This window comes from Pseudorca crassidens, chromosome 2 (genome assembly GCF_039906515.1).
Source record: "Pseudorca crassidens isolate mPseCra1 chromosome 2, mPseCra1.hap1, whole genome shotgun sequence".
Taxonomy (NCBI): Eukaryota; Metazoa; Chordata; class Mammalia; order Artiodactyla; family Delphinidae; genus Pseudorca; species Pseudorca crassidens.
This window is the reverse complement of record NC_090297.1, coordinates 11,908,068-11,927,733: the sequence shown is the minus strand read 5'-3', so window position 1 is coordinate 11,927,733 and position 19,666 is coordinate 11,908,068. Positions and strand designations below refer to the sequence as shown.

Genomic DNA, 19,666 nt, shown 5'->3' with positions numbered 1-19,666 from the left:
TACAATCTTGAGGATTTCAGTACTAGAATGATTCTTGTGCCAATTCTCTTTCAGAGTGTCAAATGTGAACACTGAGAAGTCTAAACCAGGTATATCTGAGACAGAGCAGGAATTATAAAGAGAAATAAGAATGTGATACTACTCAGGGACCTTCAGAAGACAGAGAAGCAAACATTCTATTTATTTCTATCCAAACATTCCAAAAACTATATGAGCTTGACTCAGAACAAAAAAAAGCGCTAAAGATCAAACAGATTAAATCCCAATTATTATCTTACCAAATAATGCAACTTTAAAAAGGATTATCAGTTACTTTATCACAGCAACAACTAAGTGAGAATATTTAAGTACTTTAAGGGCAGGGAAATGTGGGCAGGGGAGGGCAGTGGAGGGATATAGTTCATAAGTTTTCCAATAAGCAATTAACAATCTAGATCCACTGCAACTTACTGACCACTCATAAAAAATGGAAGGATTAAATACCACACCTCAATGCAAACATCATGATGTCATTAAACATCAGTTCCAACTCTCCTTTTGCCACTAATCCAATTAAAAATTGACCTCTATGCAATTATTACAAGATTGTTAATTAAAAGTCAAAGGCTGGTAACAAAAAATGACATCACAATACAAACTATTAGGACAGATGCAACTCAACTGCTTCATGACTTAAGAAGTCATGAAGCAATGCAGTTATGATTCAAAAGGCTCTAAATCATTCTAATCCAACACAGGTTAACAGCTTGAAAAGATAAAGCACTATGTCAGGAAGTTACTGACTTCTTGTGAAATAATCTTATAGTTTAGGGATAAACAGGAAAACAGCATATATCTCAGTGCAAACTATATTCACTAGAGTCTAGAAACACATTTATCAGTTTTATTTATCAATCTCTAAGGCTGACTCTGAAAGAGGTTCAATTTCGAGTTAATGAGAACACAAAGATGCACTGTAGTCAAATATCCATGTTATTAGCAGCACAGAGGTGGGCAAAGGTAATGGCCTTCTGGCAACGGTATGTCAGTTATAACAGCTGGGGGAGGTGAAGGTGAACATGACCTCAAAGTACTCCGTACTCACTATGAAAGCAGCATATAGTCCTCCTGTAGCTGAGATGGTCAGTTTCACTGGCCTAAGTCCTAAATGTAGGGGAGGACTGGGTCAGTACTATAGGACAGGAGAAGAGGATGAGGTCAACGGACATTAATAATTAAAGATGGCTGCTTTTAACCCATCCTTACAAGGAAAATGAAAGAAAGAAGCAATTAAATGCTATATATCTAATTACAACCAGCCTGCAAACCCCTATAAAGTCCTAGGTTGGTAGAGTCTGAAAAGACCACTTTTCCTTCTTTTAACAGACCAGTCAGTGCACTCAGGCTGACATTTATCATATCTGCATACAGGGAGATGGAAGCAGAGAGCCTCCTGTGGAAAACTGTCAGGCTAGGGAGAGAGGGAAAAGCAAAGTTTCAGCTCTTGTTGGAAGATTGAACTTCAGTCCTGCCTATGTTATTGACTCTGTGACAATGGCCAAGTCACCTGGCCTGTTTCCATTTCTTCTTCAACAGAATGAAAATTTCAGCCCCTCTATAATGCTGGTAGTTGTGTGCAGTAATGTGAAAAATACACTGTCCGTTTTTCAGAAGAAAGGGACTTACAAAATCCCTAATAACACAGTCATCTCCACCAACAAAGTGCTGTGATGCTAATATTCTTGATTTGATATTCACAGTGGTCATTTGTTTTCGCTGGGGTTTTTTCCCCCTCGAACTGTTCTAATGACTGATAAAATTTTAAATAGGAAACCATGCTTAGATATGTATGTATGCCAACATACAAATACACATACAGGCTAGTTGTAACCAGATTAAACAAGGTGAAATGGTGAATGACAGAAGCTAAATTCTAGAGCTGCTGAGGATACGAAGTCTTTCAGACCACAGACGATGACTGGGTGGAAGGCTTAACGTGGTGTCTATAAGTACCTGGTCTGGGGCCCACTCCAGCTGCAGTACACACACTACATGCATCATGGCTTCTGACGCTCTGTTTGAATTAGGAAACAGACAAGCAAACCTTGGGTTAACAATGCAAACCACACAGCATGCAGGGTTATAGTCTCCACTCCTTTGCCATCTTTAAGATCAGGAACTGGTAGAGTCAAAGTGGGGGAACGCTCCTGTAGTTTGGACATCAAAAAGATTTGCTGGTTGCTTTAATTCTCTCACAATACATAAAGCAATGTGTCAACTTCAACAGATTTTCAACAGAACTTGGAAAGAAATTAATTTTACACACCTACACAGAGAATTCATGGGCAAACATGTGAAATAGGTGAAAAAAAAGGAGATCCATAGACAGAATTACACGATATGGAAATCTTATGGAGTCAAGGTGAGCAAACACATATTACAGAAACTTTCAAAGTTTCTTTTTCAGTTGAGATTTATTTTTAGAAGAAAAACAAACCAAACATGATTACTTATCCTGGCTTACCTTATTTTTTAAAATACTCTGAATTATTACTTTTTTGAATTATTTTTTAATCAATAGAAAAGATAAAGATATGCTGCTATAGAGTATCCACCAAAGAGACAGTTTTTAGCAAAAATACATTCACCTACTATGTCTAGGGGTAGGTGATTTTGATAATAGTGGGAAGCTGATGTTCCAAACAAATAGAATCTGATGTTGAAGAATTACCTCACTAAACATTACAAAAATTAGCGCAAGCCATACATACACTGTCAGTAACAAAAGGTCACATGGGTAAAGAGCCACTTCCTTTTAATCCTTTAAAACTGGTACACCTCCTTCACTATGGCTGAAAACATCTGTGGTTTCTATTTTAATCTCTTCAACTTTTTATTAAAAGAAAGTAATTACTCAAAGAGGGTAACTGTCAGTAGGTTATAAAGCACTGCTACCATCAGCTAGTGTTTCTCAAGTAAAAGCACCAGAACTGTGGGGGGAACAACAGAGGTTTCACAAAATGATAACATACCCTCATTTTATTAATGTATAGTATTATGACTAAGCTGACAAGTTACTAAACAAAACGAAACAAAACAAAAAGTAAAACCTTCTAAGTAGATATGTCAAACTCATTCAAGCTTGCCTTGCGGGTAAGGTTAAAACTATTAATTTAGTCTTTCTCTGTCTGGTTGTTCAAAATTCTCCCCTTCCTACCAAATACTTAAATCACAACCCAAACTGTACTTCATATGTAAAACTGAGCCAAAAGGTGGTGGTGGCGCAGATTCTGAACAAAGCCGGCTTGGAAACTCCATCTGCTACTCACGCTCATTCTAAAGAATCTCAAGGCGAGACCACCGGATGTTCTCTGGTGATACACGCTGGCAAAATCTGGCTGCTTATTGTTAAAGCTCTTGTCTTTTTTGTCCTTAGGAGAAAGCTATTCCCTGAACTTGTAGCTCTAATACATTTTACTATATCAGCAAATGCAATGTGTGATATTAGTCACTAATGAAGAATTACAGCTCAAGACTTTAAAATAACTCAAACTTAAAAGTTAATTCTCTTTAGCTTCTAGAAAATATATTCCAGAGTCACTGTTCTGTAACAGACGGGGAAAATTTATCCACAGAAGTGGAATTTCGGCATAACTGTGTCCCTCCATTTTACCCAGAAAACTTGGTTTGATCTTTAGAATTAAAGAAGCTACAACTGAGACTTAGGGAAAAAAAATATTACGTAGCTTCATTTCGGTGGCAGCACTTTCAGTAGATATTAAAAAGCTTAGTGCTGCTTAGTCACAGACACAACGTCATCCTCCAAAATAAATGGGCCTAAGAAAACAAGAAAATTTCCAGGAAATGTTGAACTCAAAAGGAAGTTTCTGCTTACTGTTACAATTTTCTTCAAGAAAAAAAAAAAAAAAAACAAGATTCTTTAGGAATCCCACCAAAATGTGCCTAAGCAAAGAACTCCCCACTCTATCTTGCACACAGCAATGGACTGCTATTTCTGGATCTACTGAAACACGGGAGGTTTTCTGTACTGTATTTAGAGATGGGAAGAGGCAGTAAGAAGACAAGGAACATACCTACAACAGGACGATGAGACTGATTACGACTGGAAAGGTCCCTATTCCCCTTTGAAGCTCCAACTTCCCTGGCTCACCCACCAATAACGAGTATTATTTAAGAGCCTGGCCACTCCAAATACCTGCATCCTCTACAGATTTTTGAAGGGCTTCTGCTAATTCTTGGTCTGCAATCTCCTCTGGCCGTACTTCCTCTCGCCCGGCCCCATATGCCAACCGGGCACACTCTGGTAACTCCCCCTCAGGAAGGAAGGTGGTCTTTGAGCCTGTGGTGCCGATCACGAGTACATTTTTCTTGAGGTCAATGGAACACTTAGAAAAAGAAACCAAACACTGATGATAGCAGATAGAACACGATGCAGGAAAATTATGATCTTGAATTTAAAACTCCATTCACAAAGAGCAACACTGACAGAGATGGCTCAAAAAACCAATTTTATCTAAAGTATTTAAACTTTAAGCTATGTAACATTGTTAGTTTAGAATCTATATCTATATATATATTTAAAATATCTATTCAATTTATTTATTTGTTTTTGGCTGCGTTAGGTCTTCGTTGCTGCGCACTGACTTTCTCTAGTTGCGGCAAGCAGGGGCTACTCTTCGCTGTGGTGCGTAGGCTTCTCATTGCAGTGGCTTCTCTTGTTGCGGAGCACGGGCTCCAGTAGTTGTCGCACGTGGGCTCAGTAGTTGTGGTGCGAGGGCTCTAGAGAGCAGGCTCAGTAGCTGTGGCGCATGGGCTTAGTTACTGCATGGCATGTGGGATCTTCCCAGATCAGGGCTCAAACCCATGTCCCCTGAATTGGCAGGCGGATTCTTAACCACTGCACCACCAGGGAAGCCCCAGAATCTTTTTTAATATTTAAACTGTACAGCAGAATGATCTTTATGGGATACAGTTTACACTTCTTTGTCAAACACAGCAATTGTTCATGTCTGAATTCAAATGTGATACATATTCATTGTACAAAATTTGGAAAACTGCATGCCATAATCATGGAAAACTGCACACGCCATAATCAGCAGCCACGCCTTTTAGAAACGTATCAGTGACTTTTTAAAAACTAAAACTGAGACATACCGTTTATATAGGTCTACATTTTTGCTTCTTGCTTAGTGGATAAAGTACAGCTTATATTTAAAGTCTATGCCAATGGTCTCAAAAGTGATATATGGACAAGACGAGCTCTACAAAAGTATTCTGTATTTCATACTTATGCGATCCTCTTTTTCAGTATATATATATATGTGTGTATATATATATATATACACATATATATTTATTTATTTATTTATTTATTTTTTGCGGTATGCGGGCCTCTCACTGTTGTGGCCTCTCCCGTTGCAGAGCACAGGCTCCGGACGCGCAGGCTCAGCGGCCATGGCTCACGGGCCCAGCCGCTCCACAGCATGTGGGATCTTCCCAGACCGGGGCACGAACCCGCGTCCCCTGCATCGGCAGGTGGACTCTCAACCACTGCGCCACCAGGGAAGCCCATCAGTATATTTTTATAATTACTTAATATAGGACAGTTACACACATATATTTTGAATTCGTAAAGCTGGAGACTGCTAGTCTATACCATGACTTAAAAATAGCGATAAATAAATAAATAGGGAAAGATTAGCAACAAGCTAATAAATCAGGTTTCATTTATATGTGCATTCGCTCATTCCTTCTACTTAAAACTGTGCACCTTGATTGGAATATCAATATATTTCAATGGGAATTTAACACTAAACATTTAAGAAAGAGTATTAGTGTGCTTGCTTAGGCAGCACATATACTAAAACTGGGACGACGCAGAGATTAGCATGGCCCCTGCGCAAGGATGAAACGCAAATTCGTGAAGTGTTCCATAGTTTTATATTACTCAGCCATAAAAAAGAACGAAATGCTGCCATTTTCAGTGATGTGGATGGACCTAGGGATTGTCATACTGAGTGAAGTAAGTCAGAGAAAAACAAATATATGATACTGCGTATATGTGGAATCTAAAAAAAATGATACAAATGAACCTATTTATAAAACAGAAACTGAGTCACAGATGTAGAAAACAAACTCATGGTTTCCAAGGGGAAAAGGGTGGGAGGGATAAATTGGGAGATTGGGATTGACATATACACACTACTATATATATATACATCGATAAGATAGATAACTAATAAGAACCTACTGTATAGCACAGGAAATTCTATTCAATACTCTGTAATGACCTATATATATTGATAAGATAGATAACTAATAAGAACCTGTATAGCACAGGGATTTCTATTCAATACTCTGTAATGACCTATATATATCGATAAGATAGATAACTAATAAGAACCTACTGTACAGCACAGGGATTTCTAATCAATACTCTGTAATGACCTACATGGGAAGAGAATCTAAAAAAGAGTAGACAGCTGAAACTAACACAACATTGTAAATCAACTATACTCCAATTTAAAACAGAAAAAAAAGAATATTAGTGACATAAAAATGTTGACTAGATATGAAACCTTGTTGGGAAAATTTTTACTACCCAAGAGCACAATAATTGCTTCTTCAATGAGTGAAGTTTATCTTTAAACAAATTATTAAGCTTCGGAATGGAAATATAAAAATCACTGCAAATGAAAATATTTATAAATCATTCTCCCTGTACTAAATAAACATTTCCATTCCCAACATCTTATGTACAACTTCTTCCTTAATCTCGAAGCTCTTCTCCCCAAGTATTGTCTGACCAGCTACTAAGGATTTACTAAACTTAGGCTAGCAGTAAAATCATCATTGTGTATTATGTACATCTCCCTACAAACCCATCAAAAAATTACTTGAGGCACTTCCCTGGTGGTCCAGTGGTTAAGACTCTGCACTCCCAATGCAGGAGGCCTGCGTTCAAGCCCTGATCTGGGAACCAGATCCCGCATGCCACAATCAAAAGATCCCGCACTTGGCAGCGAAGATCCCACATGCCACAGCTAAGACCCAGAGCAGCCAAATAAATAAATATTTTAAAAAAAATGTTTTAAAAAAATGACTTGAGTTCTAATCAGAAACTAAAAATTACACAAGGGAACCAAATTGTCCAGTATAGTCTCAAAACAGATGGCAAGATTCAACAGATTCAGAAAGATTTCACAAAAAGGTTCTATTTCTACTGATACAGAATTTCAAACCTTGTATGACAACATCACCAATTAAGGACCTTTCCAGGTTTGAAGTCATGCTTCTTAATTTTCCAGTATATACAACCATGATGGAATAACCATTTAACACACAAAAAGCCAACGCAAAAAGAAAGTGAAGCTCTTAATTACCTGATGCCGTTTTAGCATGTCCAGTCCCAAAAGCATGTCCATGGGCTGTTCCTCAAGTATAGAGAAGGAACACGCCAGGAAATCTCCTTCAATTTGAACCTGAGCTAAAGCACATGAAGAAAGGAAGAGGTTACTGATTTTTCCAGCGAAGGTCTGGAAATGTATCTATCATTCTGTGTCTTTCTTCCTGCAATCAGTCAAAGTCAAGCCAAAGCATGCAAACAAGTGAGTTAAGGATGAAAATCCAGTAAGACCAATAATCAGGTTAAAAGCCAATGAAGGCACCAGCTCCTAAAGTGGATTGGGTAGAACTACTGCCCACAAGACCTGGCTTGATATATGATACACGCTCAGCTGGTGAGGAAAGCTGGCATTAAGAATTAAAAAAAAAAAAAACCAAGACCAATTCCTCCAATATTAACCACCTGCTTCCTGTACACTTACAAAAGACTTTCTAAAAGGAAAATAAAATCAGTACACTTTAAACCTTTTAAATTAAGCTCCAAGAAGTAAACTGTTTATTACTGCCTGTTATAACCAAGTTTCTTTGCTTGAAGTCTCCTGCCTTGCCTCTTTCCTCAATTACTCCTCTTATTTCATATGTAAGATGTTTTTTTTAAAAAAGATGACTTTGTCATTAACTATGTCTTACGAGCAGAAAAGTATATGAAATATATATATATATATATATATATATATACTGTATATATATAGTATAAAGCATAATAAAACAAATACCCATGCATCTATTTCCCAGGTTAAGAAACAGAAAACTAAGAAGTTTCCTGTATGTCCTACTGATCATAGCTTATTCTTTGCCTCCTCCAACCCTCCCAACTATCTTGGTTTTTATGTTAATCATTCCCATCTTTTCTTACCATTTTTCTATGATTTCTAAGCAACATTTTGGTTAGTTTTGTGGTTTTGAACTATGACTTGCTTCTTTTACCCAAAAGATACTTTGAGATATTTTATTCCTGTGGGTGCACGTGACTATATTTCTTTCGTTTATACCACCCCTAAGAGTGAGTACTGTAATGTTTAAGACACCACCACTGATTTATCTATCCATTCTGCTGCTACGGGACATTTGGGTTGCTTCCAGTTTCTGCCGTTGTAAGCAATGCTAACGTGAGCATTCTTGCACTTGTCTCCTGGTGTGCCATGAGTGTCTCTAAGGTATACTCTAAAAACATACAGGGCTCTAGGGGATATTAGCTCAGCTCTACTTGATGCTGAATTATTTTCCAAAATGTTTCCAGGGGTTTTTGGAAAGTTCCCATTGTTCCACATTCTCCCAACACTCAATATTGTTAGATTTAAAATCTGGCAAGTAATTCTCTATTTCCCTGATTAATGAGATAAAGCAGTTTTTCACACTTATTAACCATTTGAGTTTCCTCTTAAAGTGCTTGTTCAAATGTTTCTGCAATTTTTTATATACCAGTTTTTCTTACTGAGTTGGAGGATACACAAACATACAGAATACATATATATTCTAAATATGAATCCTTTATTAGTTATACATGTTATTAAGTTCTTTCCTAGTTTGTGTTTGTTCACTTCCTTTAAGATGTGCTTGATGAAAAGTTCTTAATCGGCTGTATTTATCAAATAATTTCCTTCGTATCTTTTAAAGAACCCCTTCCCTACACAAGACATTCTCCTATATTTTCTTCTAAAAGCCTGACTTTGCTTTGCACATCCAGGCCTTTAATCAACCTTGAATTGACATTTGTGTGTGATGTGAGACAGGGTCCCATTTCCAATTCATTTTTTCCCCATGGATACCCAATCGTCCTAGCACATTTCCTAAAACTTTCCCACTGCTCCATAAGACTTCCCCTCTCATTTATCAAGGTTCATGTTAAGCATGGGTCTGTTTCTGTTCTAGTCCTTTGGTCTTGATATTATCTAGAAGGGGAAGTTATTCCAGAGTATCTTGACTACTCCTGCCATAAAGGGCCTACATAAAATTTAAAATTAACACATCAAGTCTCACGAACAAAACAAAACAATTTATTGGGGTTTTAAATTTATTACAACGACTCTGTTGACGAACATGGGAGAACTACCACCTCCAACATATTGAAACTTCCTATCCATGGTGTAGCTCTCCTTTACTTAGACTACCCTTACTGTTATAAGGTTTTCTTGATACCTATCATAGCCAAAGTTGCAAAATGGTACAACCTCTGCAACCAAAAGAAGGACACAAGGGACTGGTATTTTTTGTCTCCTATTATCTTCTCACTAAAAACCATGAGAAATCTAAGAACTCAGACTCTGAAGCAACTGGTTTGTGGTATTCTTACCCAATTTCAGTCCTATTGTGTGTAAGAAAGCACATAAGAGGTATTTAAACTATCCTTATTCTATAGAAAATCAATAATAGAAAACACGGAGACTTCTAATAATAGACAAATGTATTAAACCAGGAAAAATGAAACAGATATGAAGAGGAAAACAGGTAGAAAAACTACCACTTGCAATGAAAGAAAAGTCATTTACAGTAAAAAAAACCCACCTTTTTATCTGCAAATTAAAGGGATAAAACTAAGAATACTTGATTGTATAAGGAAATTAACGTGAATGTTCAATCAGTGCTGGAGAAACTAGATTGGTACCAGTTAACAATATCAAGAGCCTTAAAGGGTATTCATAATCTTGGATTTAGTAGGTTCACTTATGGGAATTTTAACTAAGGGAAAAAAAAATCAGTTTGCACAAAAATGCACTTCCATGTTACAATGACAAAATATTAGGGGAAAAATATATCCCAAAGGTTGACCATTAAACCCATACAACAGAATGCTATGCATTTACTTAAAGTGATGCTTATAAAATTTATAATGGCATTTGGAAAATGGTCTTACTTTTTCTTAAAGCAAAGTATAAAAATTCTATATAGTATTATATGATCCCCTTTTACAAGAAAACAATGCCAGAAAGAGATATGTCCAAATGCTACTACTGATGCATTCTCACCTAAAAGAATTAATTTTGCTTCTTTTCACATTTCTATACTTTCAAAATTCTCTACAATGAGCAACTAATTAAATGGATAATGAAAGAAAAAAACAAAGAGAAGAACAATTCTGATTAAAGACGAAGGACTGAACACATGTATTTAACTTAACTTACTCCTAAAAAAAACCACAATAAAAAGTTGTTTTTCTTTTAAAATGTACAGATTACTAAGCCCAAAAATAATGGAAGAGATAACTGAAACACAATTTTGGAACTAGAAAGCAGATGACACTAAGGAAAACTAAGCAGCAACCCTTTTTATCCCAAGAGGCTGATGAGTTGGTTGAAACAAGTACCTCTGCAAACGGGGGTGGAGGGAGACCAAAGCAGGAGCAGTGGTGAAGGGCTGTGGAGGCACAACTGCACCTCGGTGCTCCTTCTCCTGCACTCTGCTCAGCCAGGTGACTACCGCCTCACCCCAACAGTAAACAGAAGTACATAGGGGACTGGTGTTTTTTTGTAACCAGCTAAACGATGTTACATTATAACTCTGGTAGACTATAGGATTTAAAATTGCTAGGGACTGGGCGTGCTGGATCAGATGCCCCTATCCAAAAGGAATTTTTAAAGTCCACTACCCTACAAAGACTCCCAGTGCCCTGCACTCACCTAGATGTACCCTTCCAATAATCTTCTGGGTGCCCACTCCTTTGGCGATCCCTGCCCACCGACGGTCCACCAGCCTCATTATATTACACCTTTCTGCACAAGCTTGGCTCATAATGGTCATCTGGGCACCTGGAGGTGGAGGGAAACATCAGATAACAAAGATAAAATCCACATGTGTGGGAAGATAAAAAAATGCAGCACTAAGAACAGGGCAGAAAGCAAGCATACTCCCAAGCTTCTGTCTGTGTATGATTTTTCCTACCTAGCGGGCTTCCTGCTACACTTAGTTCAACTTTCAGTTTTACATTGCAATCTGAAACACAGTGTAGAAACTTCACATTGAGGGAAATAACATTATTTAAATGTAATAATTAAATGGTATTTTAAAACTTTAAACACAGAAAGCAAAACTACGTGGAAAGGATCTCCAAAAAGTCAAACTATGTCTACAGATGGAAACACTCAATTAAGCACTACTGCACCCTCAGATCAGTTTTCACTGAGTATCTCTAAACATCTTACCAAGTTATTTTTATTTCAAACTCTGGGACACTCTAATTTACCAGTTAAAAAATACATCATGCAGTCTCTCAAAAAACTATAACTGAACTCTCCATTCTCTGCTCCAACAATTAGACCCTCTTTCCTATCAGGAAGAGGGCACTAAGGTCTTTTCTCTCCTGGTTACATACACTCACCCACAGAGCTGGAGTCAGCCTGTGCAGAAGACAGACACTTCTCTAATCTTTACCTAGGGTCCTAATCTCTCCCACAGAATCTAGTTCCACATTCCTGTGTGTTTGGACATGTCTATCTCAAAGCCAATAGGTATAAATACTCTTTCTCCCCAAATAATTCTCACTTCGGATTTCTCTCTTTGCCAATGGAATCCTTTTTCTTACAACCATAAAACAGAGGCAACTGTTCACTTTCGACCCCTCTTCTTATAGCCTTCTCCCAACTCTCAAACTCAGTTCCAATCCTGTTAATACATTCTGGGCAATTTCTGACCTTTCTTCTTCTAACCATAGCAGTCAACCTGGCTCACACTCTATCCCTCTAGCTAGTGGACAACTTCTCTGGTTTCCAATCCTTTCTGTGGATATACAGTTTAAAGCAAGGAAATAGTTCTGATCTTTAGGGGTACAGAATACTCCAGAACTGCCACTGCCTTCAATCTTCTTAAAATACCACCTTCTTCAGATCCCTTATTCATCTGCTCAAAGGTCCTCAAAGGTTCCTACTCTTTATAAGATCTTCAAACCCACATCACCACAGCCTCAGATCCCACCTCACCCTGGTCCAACTATTTCCAGCTGCTACAGACTGAATGTTTGTGTCCCTCCAAAATTCAGGTTGAAACCTAATTCCCAATGTGATGATATTAGGAAGTGGGGCCTTTGGAAGGTGATTAATTAGGTCATGAGTGTGGAACCCTCATGAATGGGATTTAGTGCCTTTATAAAGGAGACCCCAGAGAGCTCCCTCTCCCCTCCCACCATGTGAGGACACAGGGAGAAGATGTTCATCTATGAACTAGGCATCAGGTACCCAATTTGCCAGCACCTTTTTTTTTTTGGGCTGCGCTGCACAGCATGTGGGATCTTAGCTCCTCCACCAGGGATCAAACCCGCACCTGCACTGGAAGCGCGGAGTCTTAACCGCTGGACCGCCAGGGAAGTCCCTCTGCCAGCATCTTGATCTTGGACTTCTCAGCCTCCACAACCGGGAAATAAATCTGTGTTGTTTATAAGCCACCCGGTTTACGGTGTTGTTATGGCAGCCCAAACGGCCTCAGATACCAGCCTTACAGCCTGACTGCTGTAAACCTTCCACTTTACGCAGAGGAAGGTGTCTCCTTTGTCTCTTACTCACTCTGACCCTCCTGTAGAGTGCCCCTTCCTCTACTTTTGCTTTCTCTGAACTCTACTTATGCTTTAAGGCCCAGCTCAAGACGCATCTCCTCCCCAGCTGACTGTCCTCTCCCAGTGATCTCTCCTCTCATTCAATTTCAACACTTCCTGTTCATATTACTCACAGATAACTTACACTTTATGGGCACTTAAACCTCTTGGCATCTGAGGAAGGTTAGAGTCAAGAAGGCCCAGAAATAATGAAGGAAAAGGGAATTTGGGAAGGCAATTCTTTTCTTCCCCCCTTCCTCACTCTACTCCTCATAAGCTAGTTATTGGTGTAAAGTCTGCAAACCCAGGATGAGAAGGGTCCCTTTCACTGCTCTCCTGCCTTTTCTTAAGACTCAGGTCAAAGCTCCAATCCTCTACCCATGGAGACAGCTCAGTTCAAATGCCCTCTCTTTGGAGAAGCCACGCCTGAGCAACCCAGTCAGAGTGAGAATGTGGTCTTTATGTTCATCCAACACACATCTGATTTTTGCACAGTGGTTAAGAGTTCTGATAGATCTGGGGCTGAATCCAAAGCCTACTGCTCATGAACTTTGAATACCTGGAAGAGTGACTTCCCCCCTTTATATCTAAGTTTCCTCATCTGTAAAACAGGGATAACAGAACACAGCTCATAGGGATAGTCTGAGGATTAAATAAAATTGAAGATGATATACTAAGCACCTAGCATGGTGCTTGGCACATAGTAAGGGCTCAATAAATGCTGAGTGTTATATCAGGGTCTCTTATGAATTTATCTCTCACTCATAGGAGCCCTATGAAGCTCCAGTCTTACCCCCAAGCACTCAGCACAAGGTCCTGCACATAGCACTCAACAGTAAATAATCAGCAGATTTACTCCTCCCAGGAACATATGCATCTCAGGACACAAACTCTTAACAGTTGAAACCTAGCATGTGCTCAGGTATTTGTGGATGAACGAGTGGAAGAAAACCTACTTGAGCAGGGGTTTTTACTTCTCTAGGAACACACTCGTTATCTCACGGCCTCAAGAGAGATACCTAGAATGAAGGCACAAGACCACTCGATTACACTCACATGGTGCTGCCCTGTGTGGTCTTACTAAACAGCAAAGTGTTGTTATTAAGAGAAAAGGTGCCAGTTAGTACAGGCATTATCTGAATGCTCAAGTGGGGAACTCTCGTCTCCTGACCTGGCTGGTAAGTTCTTTAAGGGCAAGAACCATGCCCCATACACCCTTATACTCCTCACAGCTCCTGGTAGAGTGCTGGCACACAGACCAAGCTGAAATATCTGTTTGACCTCTACCCTACACACCTCCTTCTATATATATATATATTTTTTGTGGTACGCGGGCCTCTCACTGCTGTGGCCTCTCCCGTTGCGGAGCACAGGCTCCGGAAGCGCAGGCTCAGCGGCCACGGCTCACGGGCCCAGCCGCTCCGCGGCATGTGGGATCTTCCTGGACCGGGGCACAAACCCATGTCCCCTGCATCGGCAGGCGGACTCTCAACCACTGCGCCACCTGGGAAGCCCTACACACCTCCTTCTTATAGCTCCTTATTCTAAACCCATTTACTCCCGTTTCTTATAGAGGTATCCTAGAAATTAGGATGCCAAATAAGGGGAGGTAGGAAGATAAAGGAAGACACTGCAAAATACAAAACTGGTTAAGAAATAATTAAAGAAAAACCTATTACAAAGAAAAGATTGGCAAGTGAAACAATAACCCTTGGGCTTGTTAGTTAGCTGTCCAAAGGACTACTGCCATCTTTAACGGACACCAGTCTCCCCTTCTCCCTGTGTCAGGTCAGAACGTTGGATGTAGAGACAAAGACACAAAAGATGGAGACATCACCTGAGTCAACAAAGGCTTTCACAGGATGTCCATTCACTTTGCAGTTAATATAAAGCATCACTACTTGGCCAAAACTTTCCGGAGCCTCTTCCATAGCTATTGTCATGTTTTCCTCAATGTTCTGTTGCCTGTAACAAACCAAAACCAGGCACACTAAAAGCATTATTTCCATGAAGAGCAATCTGTTTCAAAGTCACAATATTAAAAACAGACCTGTACATATCTTTTCCTCCAACTATAGCGGCTGAGTCGTGGAAATGGAAATTGGTGCTCTATCCTGAAATATGTGATTTAGCAGGAGGAAGTGAGATATATAATGGGCAGAAAATCTAAAGGCATACAAATCACCTTCATGTAAAAACAATTATGTTCCTTTTACAAGCTCAGAAACAGGAAAACAAACTTCTGGAGAGTAAGGGTCACAACACTTTTTATCCTGTAGAATGTTAGAATTTCATCAATGCTCCAATTTAAACTGAGGATTTACTGGGTATCTGGGTACATTTTCTATGTCCACTGCATTAAAAATAGTTTGCAAATATAATATACAGATGTTTGAACTGCTTGTGTTACATCTGCTGCTTAATTTCCAAATCTGTACAAAATTAGATTAGTTTCTAATCTGTAAAACGAGAACAATAATTTCTATCATAGGATCGCTGAGAGGTATAAAGCATCTAGTACACAATGCTAAGGTAAGAGCAGACGCTCAAAAATATCTAACTACCTGGCTGTCACTTAGAAAACTATACACACACACATGCGTCATAGTTCACCTGGTCCATCAAAATATTTCTTCAAAATCGAATATATTCTAATTCTTACGTGAGAAAAGCACATAAAACGGAGTTCCAGCTTACTCCAGCATCTCATGTCTTCCTCCCCAACTCTTCTAGAAACATCATCAAAACACTACAAACATTAATTTAAACTACAGCTGGGGCCAGGCAACTTTGCTGAAGACTGAGACAATTACACAACAGGGTCCAAGGTGGGATCAACTACAGCTGTAAGCCAGAGGCTGGCAAACTACAGCCCACTGTTTGTTTATGGGAACACATCCACACCGTTCACATAGCTGCTTTCACACTGCACTGGCAGAACTGAGTGCTACCGACAGAGACTGCATGGCCGGCAAAGCCTAAAATATTCACTACCTGGCTCCTTATGGAAAAAGTTTGCTGACCTCTATTCTAAACTGTAGCGCCGGTCCCTTCTGTAATAATACTCTAGCCCAATTGTACTGATGGCTTTATCAGCCAGTCTATAATAAAATATTAAATTTTTCAGAAAGTCAAAGGTAAACTTGTTTAATTTAGCCCGGCAAATATGCGAGCTACTATATACCTCAGTGTACACATACCCTGTGTAATCACTGGTGTAGCGTATCAAATAAAACTGCTATAGGCATTCTATACAATTACACAGCTTTTCTCCTAGGTCACATTATTAAATTTAAAAATAACCTAAAATTAGTTGTGCACTCCTGACCTTACTTTGATTCCAACCAAGATACATTTCAGCAAAAAATCATCTGAAATAATACCAGTTACTTTGGCTATCCTGGGCTCTATGTCACTTTACAGGCACAAGGTTTTCTCCTCTAAAAGAACACATGCATTGTCCCAGTTCCCCTACCTCACCCCTGGGAAGAAACACGAGCCTATGGATGTGCCTCGTTTCACCTCTCTTCCAATAGCTCGGTGTCATGGTTTGGCTATGATGTCTCCCCACTGCCCCGCCCACCCCTCCTGCTTCCTGGCTTGAATGCAACTGTTCTTGAGAGTTATGTCAGGCTCACTTATAGCTGCAATGCGGTCTAGTTCAGAAAACACAAATATCTTCCCATTTCTCTGCATAGATTTAACTAGCGGGATGTTTCTCAAAGATAGTTATTAGTATCCAATACAATTAATGGGAACACTATACAGACAAGAACACAAGTGAACGGCTTAGGGCTATCAATTGATTCTGGTGTAGTTACATTTCTCTGATTTCAAATGTACTCAGAGAAATAAGAAACCCTTTATTTGACTTCCAAGTTAACAGTGTAATATAATGACCAAGTTAGGCTTCATTTAAGTAACCAAAGATGATGATCAGGCCCCTAAAAGGAGTAGCCTTACAGTTATTGTTCTTAGTTATACTAAGCCCTTCACAACTAGCAATAAACCGAATCTGGAATGGGGGAAAGCAACTGTTCTTTTATTCAAAGGGACTGACTGAACAGCTTCTTGCTTGTGACTAGTAAGGGGACCAAGGTTGGCACTAGTATCCTTGTATGTGCTTAGGCCCCACCCCTTAAGATTCTATCTATCTATTTATTTATGGCTGCGTTGGGTCTTCGTTGCTGTGTGAGGGCTTTCTCTAGATGCGGCGAGCGGGGGATACTCTCCGTTGCGGTGCGAGGGCTTCTCGTCGCGGTGGCTTCCCTTGTTGTGGAGCACAGGTTCTAGGTGTGCGGGTTTCAGGAGTTGTGGCACACGTGCTTATTTGCTCTGCGGCATGTGGGATCTTTGCGGACCAGGACTTGAACCCGTGTCCCTTGCATTGGCAGGCAGATTCTTAACCACTGCGCCACCAGGGAAGTCCCACTCCTTAAGATTCTGATTCATCAGATTTGGGAGTAAAGCCTGAGCACCTGCATTTTTAAAAGCTTCTCATATGACTTTAATGCTGCCCCAGGTGAGAACCATAGCACTAGAGAATCTGGAGCTAGAAACCAGTCCTGCAGTCAGTTTATCTGCTGAGCCCAGTACAAGAACTGTGGAAGGAGACCGGACTTAGGACTATAAGGTTCCTCTTTGTACAGTTTTCTCCAATTCAGTCATGTCCAAGCCCTGGATTTAATCAGGGCTCATGCATTATGTCTAAGGAAAGAGTGCCCAATCAGTTTGAGTAGCCAGCCTAGTAGTCTCACCAAACTGGGGGCTTCTGCTCAGTCCTGGGGTCATCTACCTGGAGTTGCCTTAATAATGTGCTGTGGGCTAGTCAGGGAGTCTTTATCAAAATTTTAGAAAGTCATTAAATTAGGTAGCTGTACTTTTGTAATGTTGAATCAAAATGCAAGGAAAATGGAAGAGGAGAGAATAAACTAGAAGACTGAAGCTACTACCTCAGATGCAAAATAAGGAATCTACCTCAAAGCAGATGCCCAAAAAATACAAGATCACCTGGAGTTTGGGAACCCTAGATTCTCTAAATCTTGCTCTTTGGGCAAAGGAGTCATTACCTTATATCTTCTTCTATCTTTGCCTGAGCTTCAAGATCAAAAGGGTCCGCAGAAAAGAGACGAATCCTTTCTTGCTCTCTCCGGGCTCGGTCCTGCTGCTGCTCCACCAAGACCCTAGAAAATTTCTCTGCAAAAACAGTGGGTAAAATCTTAAAAACCATTATATTTTCATTCCTTATTAGTATTTTTCCACACTGAACAATTTCTCAAAATACAACTGTAAGAGATGCAGAAAGGATGGCTAGAAATCATTTAAAATGAGCAATTAACGTTTACTTTCTATTCTCTGCAGAAAAGATTACTTCTTCACCTAAATTTAGTGTAAAGAAATAATGTATCTGCTGGGGCTTCCCTGGTGGTGCAGTGGTTAAGAGTCTGCCTGCCAATTCAAGGGACACAGTTTCAAGCCCTGGTCCAGGAAGATCCCACATGCCGTGGAGCAGCTAAGCCCGTGCACCACAACTGTTGAGCCTGTGCTCTAGAGCCCACAAACCACAACTACTGAGTCCACGTGCCACAACTAATGATGCCCGCGTGCCTAAGAGTCCGTTCTCTGCAACAAGAGAAGCCACCGCAGTAAGAAGCCCGTGCACCACAAAAGCAGAGCCCGCTCGCCGCCAACTAGAGAAAGCCCACGCACAGCAACAAAGGCCCAACATAGCCAAAAATAGAAACAAACAAATAAATAAATTTATATATATATAAAAGAAATAATGTATTTGTAGACATCATCTCAGAGACGATGACTTTTCAATTTAAATCAGTGTGGCAGATAAATGATGCTACCCCTCCCCTCCCCACTGCCCTTATTATCCTATTACCTAGAAATAAAAGAGAGCACTACTATCCCTCTTTTCCTCTTCTACTTTTGCTTCCTTTACAACACACTCTGCCTTAAAGCAGATAAATTATAAGCAAACTACTGTTTGTCTATATTACCCGATGGATACGAAGCAGGAAAATTAGCAAGGAGAAAACACTGCTTGCTGTAAGATGGATGTATGTTACAAGAACCACCTTTATTTGCTATCTCGTAAATGTGAGTACATTCAAATGTATAAATGTACAAGTGCCATCATCATGGTCTTTGGCAAGATACGCTGCATAAGACATTAAAGAAACCAAAATAATGGTCATATGAACTAATACACACAACAGGGATGAATCTAAAAAACACTGAGTGAAAGACGCCTGACACAAGGGAGGACATACTATATGATTCCATTTACATGAAGATGAAAATTAGGCAAAACTAACCTCTAAGTATCAGAATACTGGAGCCTATAAGGGGAGGAAACTGACTAGAAGAGAACATAAGGGAGCTTTCTGGAGTGAAAGAAATGTTCTATATTGTGATTGGGGTGCTGGTTACATTAGTTTGTCAAAACTCAACGAACTGTATACCTAAAATCTAAGTATTTCTCTGTAGGTAAATATTACCTAAATTTTAAAAATGGTTATTGAGGAATAAGTTATTAAGTGTGTTATGTTTTAAAATTTAATCAGTAGGGTTTCATAAACCCAGGAGTAAAACTGGAGAAATGTGCAGAGAAAACTTTATTCATAAAGATGGCTAAAAACAAATGTTCTGTTAAAAACAAGAATGGCTAAAATATAGCCCCAAATAAACTGCTGGTGACAACCGCACTACTGTTCAATTTAGGGTGAATGA

General features: G+C 39.5%; 1 protein-coding gene and 1 non-coding gene across 13 annotated transcripts in view; one reads left to right on the top strand and one right to left on the bottom strand.

Annotated features, from left to right (window-relative positions):
• DDI2 (DNA damage inducible 1 homolog 2) overlaps nucleotides 1-19,666 on the bottom strand; it is a 41,902-nt gene that overhangs the window by 8,992 nt on the left and 13,244 nt on the right. For 7 of the 12 annotated variants that reach the window (XM_067721179.1, XM_067721190.1, XM_067721197.1 and 4 more), the window contains 5 exons: nucleotides 17,995-18,121; nucleotides 14,763-14,890; nucleotides 11,022-11,150; nucleotides 7,383-7,486; nucleotides 4,196-4,385 (listed from right to left, as the gene is read on the bottom strand). In XM_067721179.1, the coding sequence (XP_067577280.1) occupies nucleotides 4,196-4,385; nucleotides 7,383-7,486; nucleotides 11,022-11,150; nucleotides 14,763-14,890; nucleotides 17,995-18,121 (678 nt within the window). The other 5 variants (XM_067721263.1, XM_067721206.1, XM_067721218.1 and 2 more) reach the window with 5 other exon arrangements.
• Nucleotides 5,837-5,940, top strand: LOC137220281 (U6 spliceosomal RNA). Its single transcript, XR_010941592.1, has one exon. It is a non-coding gene; the product is annotated as a U6 spliceosomal RNA (small nuclear RNA).